General features: G+C 36.9%; 2 protein-coding genes and 1 long non-coding RNA gene across 3 annotated transcripts; 1 reads left to right on the forward strand and 2 right to left on the reverse strand.

The window, feature by feature from the left end:
* Positions 1-5,337, reverse strand: LOC132113811 (sideroflexin-1). The gene is made up of 11 exons (XM_059521830.1): positions 5,182-5,337; positions 2,570-2,739; positions 2,287-2,457; positions 2,061-2,159; positions 1,834-1,909; positions 1,595-1,680; positions 932-1,059; positions 608-657; positions 365-414; positions 214-261; positions 1-97 (listed from the first exon to the last, which is right to left on the reverse strand). The coding sequence occupies exons 2-11, from the start codon at positions 2,731-2,733 to the stop codon at positions 1-3; spliced, it is 969 nt and encodes a 322-aa protein (XP_059377813.1). The 5' UTR covers positions 2,734-2,739; positions 5,182-5,337.
* Positions 5,338-6,411: 1,074 nt separating this feature from the next.
* LOC132113812 (serine/threonine-protein phosphatase 2A catalytic subunit alpha isoform-like) lies at positions 6,412-14,932 on the reverse strand. The gene is made up of 8 exons (XM_059521831.1): positions 14,700-14,932; positions 14,486-14,613; positions 13,222-13,431; positions 12,943-13,116; positions 10,180-10,269; positions 9,904-10,065; positions 7,315-7,433; positions 6,412-7,201 (listed from the first exon to the last, which is right to left on the reverse strand). Exons 2-8 carry the CDS (start codon positions 14,585-14,587, stop codon positions 7,129-7,131), a joined length of 930 nt encoding a protein of 309 aa, XP_059377814.1. The 5' UTR covers positions 14,588-14,613; positions 14,700-14,932; the 3' UTR covers positions 6,412-7,128.
* Positions 14,933-16,882: 1,950 nt separating this feature from the next.
* LOC132113820 (uncharacterized) lies at positions 16,883-17,684 on the forward strand. The gene is made up of 3 exons (XR_009425214.1): positions 16,883-17,127; positions 17,441-17,578; positions 17,626-17,684. It is a non-coding gene; the product is annotated as an uncharacterized LOC132113820 (long non-coding RNA).
* The last annotated feature ends 234 nt before the right edge of the window (positions 17,685-17,918 follow it).

A 17,918-nucleotide genomic window follows, 5' to 3' on the forward strand; every position in this document is an offset into this window, starting at 1 on the left:
TTACAGTCCTTTGTTGAAGTAGACAGTCTCTACTCCAGGATGACTGGCTCGAATCTTCTCCCGCAGCTCTGGTTCCAGACGGCTCACTGCCATAGAGCTGCATGATTTTCATTAGAATTATTAAGTGCAACAGAATGATTCATAAAACAAAATTAATCCTTCTGAAAACGTTCCTAAATCGTTCAATCCAGAAAGTTTTGAGAATGTTCTCACCTCTTTTGTGGGAACAGTGCACAGCACAATGGGGTTGCAAACACAAGGCTGACAAAAAGAAAGAATGTACAAAAGAATGGGTCTCAAATTCTTGAATGCCTTTCAAGAAATAACTGTTTATAAGACGATCTATCTATCTTTGGCAACTCACCAAAATCCAACCAAGCCAACCTGAATGGGTGCACTCATCCACGGAAACCTCTGAAAAATAAAGGGGCGAGAAAAAAAAAATCAACCTGGCAACAAAGCCCACGATTCTATGGGGCCATTTTAAGGGCTATTGCATTCAAGCAGACCGGACACTGTAGTTGGTTGTGTGCATGCTCTGCTAACCAGCTTTCAGTAAGTTTTCATTCATGTTAACAAAATGTTTTTAATGTAGGTTGGAATTTACCTTCAGGAAAGCCTTCTTTTCCAAAGAGTTCATTAAAAAGGGAGGGATGGCTATAGGAAGATTTAATTAGAATGATAGATTATTTATCAGTGTCTCATAACCAGATATAACCAGAAAGTTTGAGACCAGTCATAAAAACCCTGATATTTTATATTCTATTACATATAAAATCCCTCAACATTATTACTAGGTTTTGATTAGATTCCAGATTTTCAGTGTGGTCTCAGACTTTTGGACGTCACTGTACGTGCATCATTTTATAAACATAGGTGTAAAGTCCATTCTATTGCAGTAAGCTTAATATCAGATTTAAAATCAACGAACCCATTCCCGGAGAGGCCATGAGGATTCTGGAAACCACTACTTGTGTGATGGCCTGTTGAGCTGCCTTTGAAGACTCTCCTAACCGATTGTCATTCTCATCTGTTATTGGGATGCCGTGTTTGAGTTCCCTGATTGAAAAACCAAAGGAACAACATAGTTTACATCACTTTATGTCTGTTAAATGAACAGCAGCACACAATATACACTACCGGTCAAATGTTTGGTTTTTATTCAGCATGGATGCATGAAAATAGTGACAGTAAAGACATTTATAATATTACGAGATATTTTTTGTTTCTAGTTCAACTTTCTATTTATCAAAGAATCATGGAAAAATGTTATCAGGTTTAATATTTTTACGGTAGGAAATTTGCAAAATATCTTCATGGAACAGGATCTTTACTTAATATCCTAATGATTTTTGGCATAAAAGAAAAATCTATCATTTTGACCCATAGAATGTATTTTTGGCTATTGCTATAAACATACCCCAGCTGCTTAAGGCTGGATTTATGGTCCAAGGTCACATATATAATATGCATTGAGAAACCTTTTTTTGTGATTCCAGTATTTCATGACTACCGAACAACCAATTCTGAGCAACCCAAGTAAAATGAGGTCAAAGCTCTTTATGCAAAAGATTTGTTTTAGGTAATTATTTACCGTTGTCTCATGAGTGGAATATTAATACAGTTAGCAGCAGCTACAGCAGCGAAAGGAACAAAGCGTCCTATTAGTGGAGACACATGCTGAAAGACAGAAAAATCAGTTTTAGTTGAAACATACATATTGATTAATACACGAAAACAAAAAGTGAGCAGTAAACACTCTAATATTTATAACTTTATTACTTTGCTTTGAAAGTGTTACAGCCCTTAAACATTAGAAAGCAAGACCATTACCTTTGCTAATGCATTTAGTCCTAAAGCAGTAGCCACGGCTCCTGTGGTCGCTGATACATATGCTGTGCCAAGCTGGCTGCAAGGACATATTAGGAATTTAGGGATTTTGTAAATTGGGTCAAAGTAGAGGACAAGATAAATAATGCATTAAGTGAAACTCCCTGTGTTTTATTGAATACCTGGTTTGGGAAATTTGGAACCGGTTCTTGAAACCCAACCCTACTCACTTTACTGTGATGGGGGCGTCTCCGCTCCTGTTGGTATAGTTGACTATTGCATTGAAAGACTGGTTGATCCACTGCCAAAACAGAACGGCTGGAGTTGTTCTAAAAGCAAAAAAATATATATATATTCTGCATTATTTGTGGACAAATAATATCCAGAAAATATCCACCAAGTCCTACAGCTACCCTACAATAATGGATCACACAGCGAAATTCAGCATGATTTCACCTGTAAAACGTCATCATGCATCCAGTGATGGTCATGTTCATGGGGACCTGAGCAGACATGCGACCGATCAGGAGCATTTTCTCGCCTGTGTCTGGATGGAATGCAGAGTCAAAAACATACTTTGCCCTCCATAGCTCATCTTCTGTGAGACCTGGTTTTACCACCCCTTTCCTTCAAGGAGAAGAAAACAGAAGATGATGATGATGATGGTAACGGATTTGTTATCTAGAAAATTATGTATTATTATACAAAAGTACATAGATAATACAGAGAAAAATCTTACTTGTAATCCAGAATGATCTGACAAGCTTTTTCTAATTGTTCATTTGACAGAAGGATGTTTCTGGGGTCTGTGACGGTGAAGAAATGCTTTGCTCGCCCCACAAATGTTCCCTGATCCCAGCGTGGCTCTTTAATATTTATGGAGGTGGAGAGCTCAGCTGCCATGGTACACTGTGAAAACATTACACTGTTAAAAACACGTCTTTTTATCTTTTATTTCTGATGGTAAGTACACTGCTGTTCAAAGGTTTAGGATGGTTTTATTTTCATTGGTTTTAAAAGAAGTCGCTGCTCCTAAACTATATTTACTTGTACCGAAATACATGAAAACAGTAAAATTGTGAAATATAATTAGAATAAACAACTCTTTTCTTTTTAAATACATTTTTAAATCTAATGAATCAAAAGCCTTTTTAGATTTTCATTTCCCCCAGAAACAAAACCAAATAATGCTTGCACATGACATTCCTCTCCTGATTAAGCCACTGCTGAATCAGCTTGGGCTGCTAAAGACAGCTGACCAGCCAACCAAAGAAAAGAAAACATCAGTCACACTGAAAACTGCATAAGGGGCTACTACTATAAAGCAGCGTCTCTGTATATAAAGCCTGTTTTTATATACAAAACTAGAAAAAGTACCAGATTAGAAACTGAGTCTGGGATTCCTTAAAAGGATAGTCCTCTCAAAAAATGACATCAGTTCCTCATTTATTTTCATCTTTCTTCTGTGAAAGACAAAAGAAATTCGACAGAATGTGAAGGACTGCAATTTTAATCAACATTCACTTTCACTGCATCATTTTTCTTACAATTCAAGTCAAGATCACAGAGGCTCATTATACCAGACAACAAGTTTTGCTTCCACTTAAGAAAGAAAGTCATACTGGTTTAAAATTATACGAGGTTACTATTTTTGGGTGAACCATGCCTTTCCAATGACAAATAGAAAACCAGCTTCATTATCAAATGCTTCAAGGTTGAGCTCAGATAAAATTTTAAGAAGAAACAGAATTTAACCATTTATTTACATGTGCATATTACAAGAAAAAAGCATTCGCAGTTGCAGAAATAAATAAATCAAGCGCTTTAAATGTGCAGCTTGGTGACATTTTATCTTGACAATGCACCAGAAACAGCTAAAGTGAGGACAATAAATCAAATGTTTCACTGATGACAGCTACAAAAGTGGGCCTGTCTCTTTAAATCAAATCATGTTCATGTGATTTGCACGAGATCACTTGATGCTTTGGCTTGAGCTCTTTCCCGTTTTTATACAGTCTATGTTTGTAACGCGTTTGACTGGTGATAGGAAGACCGAGTCAGTTGCGCTAATCGATTCTTTTGAACAGTTCGTTGCAAATAACCGATTCGAAAAGAATTCAGTGATTCAGACAGTGTGGTATTGCTAAGAAACGTTTCAATATGTAGGCAATTACTTTTATTCTATTATGTTTACATTTTAATTCTATTATGTTTAATAATAGGGTTAGTGTTTATGTAGATCAGCCATAATTCACAAAAATGTTTTCGAACTTAAAATGTGTATTAACATTAAGTACTTAATTAAATGGATTTAAATATCTGAGCATTTTATAACAAGCAATTTAGTAAAACCAACTCAACATTATTACGTATGTAAAAAAAATAAACATTTTAAATTACGTTTTCTAGAACGTTCTTCTATTTGCCAATAAGTTTAGTTTAGTTAAAGTTTATTAAAAATTTGATAATAGATGATTCAATCCAATTCGTTAACGAATCGTTCAGTCCTTTTCGTGAACAATCGTTATGGTTCAGACAGCCTGAGTACAGAAGCTCAACCGATTCGCTAAACAAAGATCCGACTCAAAAGAACAATTGATTCACGAATCGAATATCGCAACAAAGCGACTACATTACGTCTTACAATAAGAACACTACAACAGCGCGAGCACATTATGGATTGTAGTGATAAGATACTGACTGATGCACAGGCCTCTTGATCTGAAATGAACTTTGAACGTAGACGCCGTGTTTATGACACTTTCCCCAAACAGCCCATTTATTGCCCAATAGTATGCATTCATGACCGTGTTATTTTAATAATAGCCTATTAATAATATGCATGCACACATTATAATTCATAGGTTTTATTTTATATGTTAAAACAACGGTGCTCTTTAAAGAGCAAACACTGTGGGTAAATTACATTATTTATATGGTTTATATGATAGATCTCTTTATGAAATCACTTGCTAGAGTTTCATCATTGTAGCCCAATGGCAAGGAATGGTTCAAAACCAGTCAGTACCGGTTAGGTGGCTTCCATTGAGGTTTTCAATATGTCATAAATCCATATAAGAATAATTGTATGTATAAATGTCATGATAAAAATGTCGCAGGGATGCACCTTATGAAACAAATCTTCATCAATGTACGTTTTAATATTTAAAATCATCTGTACAACTCCAGCTGTGCACCTTTTATCAACCTCTGGATGCCACATCACAAATCCACTTAATGGCAGCTTAACGTTTTACATTCTAATGCAGCCAGTAAAAAAAAAAAAGAAGAAGAAGAAACCTATATCTTGATGATGGCATCCGTGGAAATCCATAAAGAAAGGTCACTTACAGTGCAACAGTGCAAAGCTCGCCGTCAGCCCGAATCACAGCGCTCCGCAGCAGCTATCAGTCTCCCGCACAGAGGCTCATTACGAATGAATGTGAAGTACGCTGCAGTAAACACCGCCCTCTGGCCCAACCAACCAGAGACGCTGTTCAGCATTCAAAATAAAAGTCTTCAATAGCTTGGAAAATATTTGTAACATGGGAACACTAGATTTATATGACAGAAAAGAGTTATAGATAAAATGCGATTGTGAAACTTTTCACAAATCGAGCTCGACCTAAAACAATGTTTTTGTATTCCAGCAGTCAGCGTGTTTATTGGTAATATACATTAAACATAACGCCTGTTTTTCACATTCCTTTGCTGTGAAAAAAAAAATCAGATCTAGTTGGTGAAGACGACACTGGTTCCATTCCTGTCCAATTTTTGAAAAAAAGAAGAAGATAAAAAAAAGAGAGACTGATGGATTCATCCAGAGCTCCGTTTAAATTTAAAAGAACGACTGGTCTAAGAAAATGCCTCATATAGTGGATATTTTAAACACCAAGTCGTTCCTGTTATACTTTTCATTTTCATGTCCGCACTTCTGATGTGTGAAATATTAAACTCAAGATTATCGGTCAGGCAAATCACTTCTGTTTTATCGCAATATCACATTAAGCCAACAAACGCGTGAATTTTAAGACACTTTGGTTTGAGTGGCTGTTGGACATTATTCCCTAAACATTTAATAAGGAATGTTTTAATAAATAAACACGTTCTTTAAAAAAAGAATTGTTTTGTTTCACTCCCCGCAAAACAAACATTATATCACGAAGAAATGTTGGATTTTATAAAATCTCTCACTTTTAAATGTGAAATAATTTCAGGTTTTCACCCTCGTATAAGCAAACTCTTTATCTCTCACGCAGCAATTTTTTACTTTAGCTCTATATTTTCTTCCTATTAGGTTCTACCCAATTATTTCCATTAAGTAGTTGCCTGAACTTTACCAGACCATATTTTTATGAAAGTCTGCTGTACTGTAACCAGTTAAAATATAATTCTTTAAATACTAAAAAAATCATATAAATTTTTTATAGTTACAGTGCTCAGTACATTGTACTGAATAACGGGAATGACCCAGTTTGACAGTTAAAATCAATCAGCAACACTACCAACATTTTGCACCATCCTATATCAGGGGAAGAACAGAATGTTACAGCTGCTGTCTTTAAAGAAACAGGCTTTACATAGATAAATAGCGTGAGTCTTTATTGCCGTTCAAATCCCTATTTAATTGTGCTCTGATTTACAAATTATTGTGAAATAATACAGTAACATACAAAGGCAAAAACAAACAAAACCACGGCTCTGTAAACTAAGAACAATAACAAAAGAATGCATTGATAAAAGTGCTTAAAAGACATTGAGAAGGGACTAAAACTAAAGTGTCTCATACCCACCTGCAACAAACACTGCAATAGGCAATCATTAAAACAGCTGTCGGAAATTTGACAGATGATGGCTCAATATCGTGTACCGAGGCCATGCAGCATGAGAATGCAGCTATAATACACAGTACTATTTTAAGTTCATCATGAATTCTACATAATCCAGTCATAAGCATTTAGTGTGTATATTCAAAATGTTATTTCAAAACACCGCGTTTCTGAATAATGTACATAAACCCATTAGTCGGATCCTGATCAAAAACAAAACAGCTTTTTTAGTTCAGAAGAGAGTAAAGTACGATGCAGATGAGAGAGCACAGTTACATTTGTGTGTTTGTTGAGATGACTGCTTCTATCTTATTGCAGTATAGATATGGCACGTTTTGGTCCAAGGACAGGGGTTTGTGTTGGAAAATTTGAAACTGATGTCTTCAATGAATGATCACTGTCCATGGGTCAGATAGTGCTGCAATACTGTAATAAAAAAAAAGAGAAAAAAAAAAAACACCTTCCCATCTTACAGGAAATAATCTGGAGTGCGGCGAGTGACGTGAGGCTCTCCTCTGCGTGGTGCAGGGTCAAACTGTAAACTAAAGGAAAACATACTGTTAATATTCATAACAGAAAAATTACAGATATATAACACTGGGAAAGGGGAGTTAACAAAACAGAAATCGTTTAATGCTTTATGTCATATACATACAAGGAGTACTTGAGCGTGTCATCAAGTTCCATGATCGCAGCCTGGTTACCACATCGGTAGCAATAATTAGGTGCACTGAAGATTGTTACAACATTACGTTCATGACACCAGTTATAACCCTGTAGAAATGATTTTAAAAATATATTAGCCAGCACATAATCAATGGTAGGTAGGTGTATTATTCGCCAAATATTCGCTGTTACAAATTCAAAATAAAAAGTTATTTGAATATTTTTAGACTTTCGTGCAGTTTCAAATTTCTATTATATAGTTTTGTTTCAAATATGTAAAAAAATTTCATGTTATGGTTTAAATTACTTGTGCAAAAAACAACATTTAATATCTTCAACAAAAATTATATACGACAACATAATTATATACATGTACCTTTCAGATGATTATCTTTTATTGGGACTCAATTATTTAATTAACTAAACGGTCAAAATAAACATTTAGATTTTGCTAAAATTTGTATTAATATTTATATGTTCTATAAATGGTCATTAATGTAAAATACTAAATCAACTATTCTATTTAAAATTGTACTTTGACAGTTCCAGTCCCAGAAAACAGACATTCATCTGAAAAGTAAATTTACTCTAAGACTTTTATATATATATACATATATATATATATATATATATATATATATATTGTCCCTACTGTAATTAAAGATGTCTTAAGAGCAAGAATATGCATGCAAACTAAATGTTTTTGCTCAATTAGAATACAGGTTTTAATGACAAATGAAAATGTCTGAAATGTACATCTAACTCATGGAAATACTGAATAATAACCCTGTTACAGTAAGTAATATAACATAATAGAACAATAATATAATAACATGCCACTTGGGGCCTTCTGTGCCAAATCTTGAGGGGCCCATCTTCAGAGGTGGGTAGTAACGAGTTACATTTACTTCGTTACATTTACTTGAGTAATTTTTTGGGGTAACGAATACTTTTCTGAGTATATTTAAAGATGGGTACTTTATACTCTTACTTGAGTAAATTTTTGGGGAAAAATCTGTACTTTTACTTCGTTACTGTGGGCGACGCTCCTCTCGTTACTTTATCTTAATGCAATAAATGTTATAAATGCTTCAGTTTATTCCAAACGCGCCGTCTACTTTTCTCTGGGCAATGAGCGATGCCCATTCGCAAATGATTCATTCTTTTGAGTCAATTCTGTTCAAAGGCTTGATCAAACCAATTGGCAAAAGAGTGAATTGGTTCATGAATCAGTTTGAATGAGTCGTTCAGTTCCCTGCCGCACGCGCTGAGCGTCTGAAGTGGTTCACTCGGAGTTGTAACGTTTAAGAACAGAAAGAGTGTTGAAAACGTGACTGGAACTGCACTGAATTGAAATCTGCAAAGGTTATTATTTGCTAGCGATGGAGATCCTTATTAGATGAACACCGTGTGTGCTGTCTACTGTTTAACAGGTAATAACTTGGGCTACATTTGATTACAGTACACGATACCACTGTGACATTAGTTTGTTGTACGTGTGGCTTATAACAGAGGGAAGTCAAGTTGAATGCAGCTTCCAAAAGACAAAAAAACAGCCGATTAAGATTTTATTAATTTTAATACAATCACACTGGTGCAAGTACGTTCAGCGAGTCATATTATCAGCTGCTAAATTCAGATCTGTGATTGCTTGCTGGCGCTTAGCCAGAGATAGATGCGTTTATACAGCGCTGCGCATTATAACAAATCACACATGATCTTTTTGAGCTTATTAAAGCATTGGCCAATCAGAGGCGTTCAGATGAGTCATCGCTGAAATGCCGGTGCTTCCTTCACTCGCTCACTGACTGGATACCTCTTTCTGGCGAATTCTCTCGTCAGAAACAACAAAGTGCAGATGTGTGTACGAATCTTTAATTAAGATATTGATTTCACAGTGTTAACAGTTTCAGTGATTTTAATGGGAGTTTCTGAGAGTGATTGAAATCTAGACTGTCAGTGAAAATGATCTATAATAATGTAAATGTTATTTGCTCTCTTTCTGAACAATGAAAGATTAGTAGCAATATTTATATCACATTAACTTTCAATGTTAAATTCACATTTAATATAAAGTCAGTCGTATTAAAAATGTTATGGCATGACACCTATATCTGTTACTTAAGTAAACAGACAGGGTTTTATAATAAATTACATAAATTGGAGTAAAGGCTGATGAAATATATACATTTATACAAGCACACATACATTACATACATTTTATCTATATATCTAAATAAAAATATGCTCAGTATATATGACCCAAAGTAACTAGTAACTAACTACTTGAGTAGATTTTTTATCCAATACTCTTTTACTCTTACTCAAGTAACTATTCAAGACTGGTACTTTTACTTTTACTTGAGTAAATATTTCTAGAAGTACTTTTACTTTTACTTGAGTACAGTTTTTGGGTACTCTACCCACCTCTGCCCATCTTACCCCAAGGGACTAATTTTAGCTTTTTACTTCTAAAAATAAAACCTATAATATTTACTCCAAAAATCTAGGAACATTCATGTGTCCAAAAATCCCTAATTAACAAATATTTCTACATGGTAATCAAATTCTCTTTTACCTCCATCACTAACTGGTGAGCTCGTGAGACCAGAGTCAAGCAGTTGGCATGGTTAAATGTTTCTGAGATGTCCTGGCCAAACGTGTACCCAGCCCCCCTTGGGGAAATCCCCCAACCTCCACGGTCATCCGGATCTGACCACAGCAAATCACACATGGGACCCTGCCAATGAGATTTCATAAGGTCCTGTGAGTAGTATTCACAGCTGGAACTCTTAATGATTTTGATTATTGTAACTCTATACATCTTTCTGATATCCACAGGTGGAATTTATACCTCATGGGGAACTTCTTGGATACGGTCCAATGCACGGATGTGATCCAGCGTGTCAATTGAAGGCGACAATCCTCCATGGAGACAGAAAATCTGTGCAGACGAAGCAAATAGTTTAGTTGAAGCTTTTAGTGCACTCCAGTTACTATGCAACGTCTCTGTTTTGAGAATAGGGCTGTCTCAGTGAAGAAATTTATCCTAGCTGTAATTTTGAGTTCCTCCATATCACAACATGCATTGTTATAACCATTTATTTACTTATCTATCAATCTATCTGTCTACATAATTAAGCTCACGGTCGCATCAGTCCAAAAACACGTCATGATGAGGGAAAAAAAAAACATAAGTCGCACTGGACTATAAATCGCATTTATTTAGAACTAAGAACCAAGAGAAAACATTACCGTCTACAGCCACGAGGGGGCGCTCTACGCTGCTCAGGGGTAGACTACAGGAGCACGGAGCAGCATAGAGCACCCTCTGGCGGCTGTAGACTGTAATGTTTTCTCTTGGTTCATGTCAAATTAATTTTGATAAATAAGTCGCACCTGACTATAAGTCGCAGGACCAGCCAAACTATGAAAAAAAGTGTGATTTATAGTCCGGCTCATTTTATAGACCGTCAGTCAGAGCAGTTACATTATCACACAACGAGGTTGCAGCAAGTGACTATCTTTACAAGTGAGTCAACTAATATGTTTAAAAATGCTGATTCATTCATAATTGGAACAATGTGTTAAAATTAATTTAACTTTGAGCACCACTTTACAAGGCTCAACATCGATTAATGCATTCCCTGGGTAATACTGAAGTTGATGTTTCACTTCAAAAAGAACAATGCCATTGATTCATTGCACTGAACAGTGCTGCTGATGCAGTCGTGGGAAATCCCCTTACATGGTGAAAGGATGCTGTGACAATGATTTCGCTTTCATCTTCTGATAACTGATGGCAAACTGATACATCACTTGACCTGAAGAAGGACAGACGCAGATAACTGCACATGCTCAGACGTTCTCTCTCACTCTTGCCCTGTCTGTTGCATATCTAAGGAACCTCTGTTCAAATCCCAATTGTACACGGTCTTAAAGACGTAAAAAAAAAGAGCCAGATGGTGTAAAAATATTACTATCTTCACTTTTGTTATGATATGAACTTGAATATGATATTAACATTCAATACATGTGCATTAAGTGTAAAACAATAAGGGCACATCCTCATATATATATGTGGCCACAAGTTTTGAAGATGACAAATATTAATTTTCACAAAGTCTGCTGCTTCAGTGTTTATAGGTCTTGATGTTATGGTATACTGAAGTATAATTACAATAATTTCATAACTGTTAAAGGTTATTTATTGACGATAACAATAAGTTTATGCAAAGACTCAGTATTTGCAATGGTGACCCTTTTTTCCCCAAGATCTCTGTAATTCACCCTGGCATGCTGTCAATCAACTTCTGGGCCACATCCTGACTGATGGCAGCCCAATCTTGCATAATCACTGCTTGTTTTTGTAGTTTGTCAGAATTTGTGGGTTTTTGTTTGTCCACCCGCCTCTTGAGGATTGACCACAAGTTCTCAATGGGATTAAGGTCTGAGGAGTTTCCCATCCATGGACCCCAAATTTTGATGTTTTGTTCCCCAAGCCACTTAATAATCCCTTTCGCCTTATGGCAAGGTGCTCCATCGTGCTGGAAAATGCACTGTTCATTACCAAACTGTTCTTGGATGGTTGGGAGAAGTTGCTCTTGGAGGATGTTTTTGTACCATTCTTTAATCATGGCTGTGTTTTTGGGCAAAATTGTGATTGAGCCCACTCCCTTGGCTGAGAATAAACCCCACACATTTCAGGATGCTTTACTGTTGGCATGACACAGGACTGATGGAAGTGCTCACCTTTTCCACTCCGGATAAGCTTTATTCCGGGTGCCCCAAACAATCAGATAGCGGATTCTTCAGACAAAATGACTTTACCCCAGTCCTCAGCAGTCCAATCCCTGTACTTTTTGGAGAATTTCAGTCTGTCCTGGAGATAAGTGAGTTCTTTGCTGTCCTTCTTGACACTAGGCCATACTCCAACACCCTCTCTGCTGCCATTCCTGAATAAGCTCTTAACTGGTAGTGTCCTGATCCCACAGCTGAATCAACTTTAGGAAACCTTGAATTTCTTGATGATCCAATAACTGATTGATTTAGGTGCAATCTTACTAGCAGCATTATCCTTGCCTGTGATTACCTTTTTTTGCAAAGCAATGATAACTGCACGTTTTCTTGCAGGTAATCATAGTTAACAGAGGTTATTATAACTCTGTGATCTCTAGCCTTGTCCTCGTCAACACCTATGTTAATGAGAGAATCACTGACATGATGTCAGCTGGTCCTTTTGTGGCAGGGCTGAATGCAGTGGAAATGTTTTTGGGATTAAGTTAATTTTCTTGATGAACAGGGACTTTGCAATTAATTGGAATTAATTTGATCACTCGTCATAACATCCTGGAGTATATGCAATTTGCCATCACAAAAACCGAGGCAGCAGACTTTGTGAAAATTTATATTTGTTTCATTCTCAAAACTTTTGGCTACAGCTATATATATATATATATATATATATATATATATATATATATATATATAAAGTGAACATCGAGGTTGGGGCAGTTGCTTCTCAGTATCGCAATATTACAATATTGCAGTTATCACGACAGCCCTAGTTGAGTACAGTTACAAGGAATGAAATACTGTTAATCACAAACCAATTTACCTGTGTGTCTACAAGGGCTGTAAGAGGAAGGTAGTCAAAGAGGTCTGTGAAATATTTCCAAACATTTGCGTTTCCGTATTTTCTCAGGCACTCGTCATAAAAGCCATAAACTTGTGTGATCTGTCTACTTTCATGATTTCCACGAAGGATGGTGATTCGCTCTCGATATCGAACCTGGACGATTTAAAATGACAAAACAAGCCATTAACAATGCAAATTAACATTTTCTTGTATTAGTAACTTAAAAATTCAAAATTAAATCTGTGTCTATGCACATACCTTTAAAGACACCAAAAGTGTGACTGTTTCTACTGAATAGTAACCTCTATCCACATAGTCTCCCATGAATAGATAATTGGTATCTGGTGATTTACCCCCGATCTTAAACAGTTCCATTAGATCATGAAATTGGCCATGTACATCTCCACATACTGTCACTGGGCAACGAACCTCCTGAACATTTGACTCTTTGGATAAAATTTCTTTAGCCTGGAATAGATTAAAAAAAAAAACAGGCAGGTTAGACTACAAAAGCACACTAACAATGATATCAACTATTAACCACAAGTGCACTTAAAATTCCTAACAAACTGCAAGGGGCAACGTTGACATGGACCAGTAATGAATAAATATTGGCATATGCTTAATGGGTCTTTGTTGGAAATGGTTTTAAAAGCGACTGCTGTAAAAATGTGGGTCAGGTAACCTTAAAATGTGGTAACATCTTAACCAACTGGTAATAATAAAATAAAAATAAATGAATCATCATCATTGGTTATTTTTTATTTTATATAATTTATGTATATTTTTCACAATACAAACTCAGGCACATCCCCTTTTGTGCTCCACAGAGGACAGTCAGTTATTCAGATAAGGAACAACATGTGAGTGTGTGCATGATGACAGAATTTACATTTTAAATGTCAACTAATTTTCAAGCAACAACCGCACATTTTTTACTTTTACATTGTGGAGGTAAAGTTATACGACATTGACATTTTTGGTTTAACAGAACAAGGTTATACTGATTAATGCAGATGGACTAATTCTAGATGCGCCACTTGAAATAATCTGGGCACTTTTTTGACATTGCTAAACAATTTACATAAAATGTCTCTTAAAAAGAATATTTAATGTAACGCAAAATTAGGTTGTTTAGGTTTTTTTTTTTTTTTACTGATGCTGGTGGATCCGAACGATAACAGTCCCGTACTCGCTTAGAAAGAACACACCCAAAACTCTGCCTGACAACGAATAACAATAACGTTAAAAAAGTAGGCATAACCTGACGAGCTCTGGTTGCCAACTGCGTTGCACAGCCGACAACCAATAGTCAGATTCATGACACACGGACGGCCAATAATAGAATAATTCGGCACCGCCATCTTCGGGTGAGCGGCCAGTAGGAAGGGCGCACTGCAACTGTATCTGAGCCGAGATAACAAATTTAGACGGCCTACTGCGCCCACGGGCCGCCTGACACAGCACATGTTTTAACCACAGACTGTAACATAGGTGACGATGACCGTCACACGGAACTCACCTTCTCGCATAAGATTTTCACTTGGTTTTCCGATAGTTGCTTGCACTCGTTCAGCTGCTCGATCCATTGGTCCAGCTCTTTCGTGAATACCTTCTCGTCCATTCTCGTTAATTCCTTAAACCATTCAACTAATGCAAAAAAATAATGTAAAATGACTTAAAATTAGGTTTTTGGGGGCGTTGGCGTCATGCGTCAAAGTAATCAGTATCGTTACCAGTTTAAATTAAAGCTGTTGAGTCCTCGATTACTTGAAATACTTTAAGGCCGCGAAATGAATTAAAGCGCTGTTACTTTGACTCCCTCAAGAATAAATCAATTAATTACTGTTCTCTGCAAGCAGTAAATGATTAAAACTAGAGCCTGAAAGCTCCTTTGATTTCGGTCATTGTCTGGTTATGATGCGCAGCAGCGACGAAGAATCCGCTCATGTAGGTTGACGTCACCTAATCCGCATTCGAGATAAAAGGTGTGTTCGACATCGGCTGCGGCTAGATGCCGCGTGCAGGTGGGGAGGAGCTGCAAACGGAGATATGAAGCCGGACACGACACGTTGTGGCTCCCGTAGTTTGCTGCAATTACGTCAGTCATGGCAGATCACGTGGCGTCTGCTTACTTGATCGCCGACGAGCTGGAAGCAATAGAAAATCTATTATTTTTGCAATACATTGAGCACGATGAGCAACGAAGGTGAGTAAAGGTTAAATGTAAAAAGTATATTTTTAAACAAATTATAGACACATTATCAATTTAGCTTTAAAGTTACTAGACCTATACCTAGAATCGGAAAATTAAATGTTGAATAAAAATATTGTATCGAAAGTCTAAAGTCTTTGCAATGATGTAATGGGTGTTTTTGTAATCAATAGCTCTTGTTGCTTGCCTTTTAACAATAATTGTTATTATTTTAGTTTAATTAGAGAGAATGACTAATTCTGACAAATAAATAATTGAGTTTTACTCAAATTTTAACACTTCTGTATAGACTAATTATTTAATTAAAATCCCTATTCAACATAAAACACTGATAATAAATGTTTGACTAATGTTACATGTGTGTTCAGGTAGGCTACATGTACTGTATATAGTGAGTACAATTCCTCTTGTTCTTATATAGAATGGTTCCAAAAATAGACAATTTTCTGGAGGATGTTGTCCCTCTCTACAGTCCCTCAGAATTTAGAAGTCATTTCAGGCTTTCCAGAGAACAAGTGGAGGTTTGTACTGGACTGGTTAATATAAAATTCATTGAACTATTACAAGTGTTAGCATGTTGTCTTGATTACCTATTTTTCTACCTTTGCAGGATGTCATCACTACCCTTGGTCCTGTGTATATGAATTTACAACAGACCAAACTGCCACTCATGAACAGTGTTCTTGTCTGCCTTTGGACATTGGTGAATCAGGAGTCATATCTTGGGGTGGCAGATAGATTTAACATGTCAAAATCCACTCTTGCCAAGCATCTCCATGAGTTTTGTTACAATATTAACACATACATGGCCCACCACGTATCCTGGCCCAGAGGTCAAAGGCTGGAGATGTCAAAGTTAGGGTTTGACACAGCAGGTTTCCCCAACACTGTATGTGCAGTAGATGGGTGTCACATTCCTATAATGAGACCCCACTGTGATAATCCCCTAGCATACATGAATAGGAAACAGTTTTATTCTGTAAATTTAACAGTTTTGTGACAGTCAGCAGCACTTCTGTCACATTAGTGTGGGTCACCCTGGGAGTTGGCATGATGCCAGAGCATTTCGCTTCACAGAAGTTTGTCGTGTTCTTGAAGAAGATCCTCATTCACTTGTTCCACAGGGAATGCACATAATTGGGGATTCTGCCTACCCTTTGTTGCCTCAACTTATGAGGCCTTATAGAGACAATGGCCACTTGTCTGCTAGGCAAAGATATTTTAACAGAAAGCTCAATGCAGCTTGCGTGGTCATTGAGCATGCATTTGGCATTCTAAAATCTAAGTTTAGGAGGCTTCATTACCTGCAAATGAGAAGCATTTCTAATATCAGCTCAGCAGTCTCAGCCTGCTGCATTTTGCATAATCTTTGTTAAGTGCCCAGTGATCAAGTGGTTGTGGTAGGTGATGGTGTTGATGATGAACCATACCCCCAGCAACCCCACAACACTAATGCATGTCATTATAGAGACCAGATTTGTGGCCAGATCTAACTTGTATGTGTATACTTAACATACAAAACAAAAGATGAAAAGTAAAAATTTGAATGTTCAGAAATATTCAACAAATGATAAAACAAACAGATTTTGTGTTGAAATAAAGAAATTTGTTTTATTGAACAAAATTAGTTTGTCATTAGAAATTGTTATTTGGAGAAAAAAAAACATAGGACATTTTGGGGAAAGGTGTAAATCAAAAGAGAACATCTTTAGATTATAATTTTATTGGGGTTCATGTGGGTTCTGTAATAGATGCATAATTTGCTCTTGTCTTTTCCCCATTTTTTTTTAGCTCCTCGACAATTGTTCCCAAGCTGGTCACCATCTTTTTTTCGAAGGACCTTCTCCGCCTCTCCTTAAGTCGCCGCCATCTCTCCAGATTTGGCCTTACCAGGGACTCAAGCACAGCAGTCCTTCTCTCTGCATGCTCTTCATAAGCGTCCAGGAATTGTAAGGGTTGTGGTCGTTGCACGGCGCCTGTCTTTCACTCTCTTATAAGTAGTTAACATGTTTGCTAGTTTTTTTTTTTCACATTTTCTCACTTGACAAGTTGTAGCCCTTTAGTGAGAATAAGTTTTGTATTTTTTTATAGAATGCCATTTTTTTCCGGAAATAAAGGTGCTGATGAGTTTTTGTAAGGTCCAGTAGAAATAGTGTCATTGTATGTGTTATTTCTGTAAAATGGAGGGGATAAGGAGAGAAATAGATCAACAAAGAAAATTATGTAATTTAACAACAGTATTGGCATTTATCTTCCTTACAGAATTTGATGCAATACCTTGAGATTCATGCCTGTCTGACTGGAAGGAAGAGGATGAAGGTTGAATGGATGCTGAAGGGTTTCCACACACTGCACCAGGTTGCAGAGTGGAAGGTGGTGGGTCCTTGACAGTGGAGGTAAGTAGTACAGGGGGCCTAGTGGTAGTAATGGGGCACTGGCTGGTGGAGGTGGTACAGGGGGCCTAGTGGTAGTAATGGGACACTGGCTGGTGGATGGTGGAGGTGGTACAGAGGGCCTAGTGGTAGTAATGGGGCACTGGCTGGTGGCTGGTGGATGGTGGTTTCACAAAACTGAGGTTTAGGGGTGCCGGCGACCTAGTGGAGGTAGTGGGACATGGAATAGGAGGTTGGAGAAGCTTTGCAGCACAAGCTGGGCCACTGAGGAGAGCTGTTTGGAGAGAAGATTGTAGATGTGGTCAGTGTCACTCAATAATTATTTTCTGTATATTCTTGTTCATTAA

This window comes from Carassius carassius, chromosome 33 (genome assembly GCF_963082965.1).
Source record: "Carassius carassius chromosome 33, fCarCar2.1, whole genome shotgun sequence".
NCBI lineage: Eukaryota > Metazoa > Chordata > Actinopteri > Cypriniformes > Cyprinidae > Carassius > Carassius carassius.

Bases quoted from the DNA above. Each gene is read 5' to 3' on its own strand.
- LOC132113811 (XM_059521830.1), bottom strand. From the start codon at position 2,733: ATGGCAGCTGAGCTCTCCACCTCCATAAATATTAAAGAGCCACGCTGG. The intron at 1,681-1,833 runs GTAATGGTCTTG...TCTGTCTTTCAG, and splicing joins GACTAAATGCATTAGCAAAG to CATGTGTCTCCACTAATAGG. The intron at 415-607 runs GTAAATTCCAAC...TTTATTTTTCAG, and splicing joins AAAAGAAGGCTTTCCTGAAG to AGGTTTCCGTGGATGAGTGC.
- LOC132113812 (XM_059521831.1), bottom strand. From the start codon at position 14,587: ATGGACGAGAAGGTATTCACGAAAGAGCTGGACCAATGGATCGAGCAG. The intron at 13,117-13,221 runs GTATGTGCATAG...TAAATCGTCCAG, and splicing joins CACTTTTGGTGTCTTTAAAG to GTTCGATATCGAGAGCGAAT. The intron at 7,434-9,903 runs GTAAAAGAGAAT...TCATTTCTACAG, and splicing joins CTCACCAGTTAGTGATGGAG to GGTTATAACTGGTGTCATGA.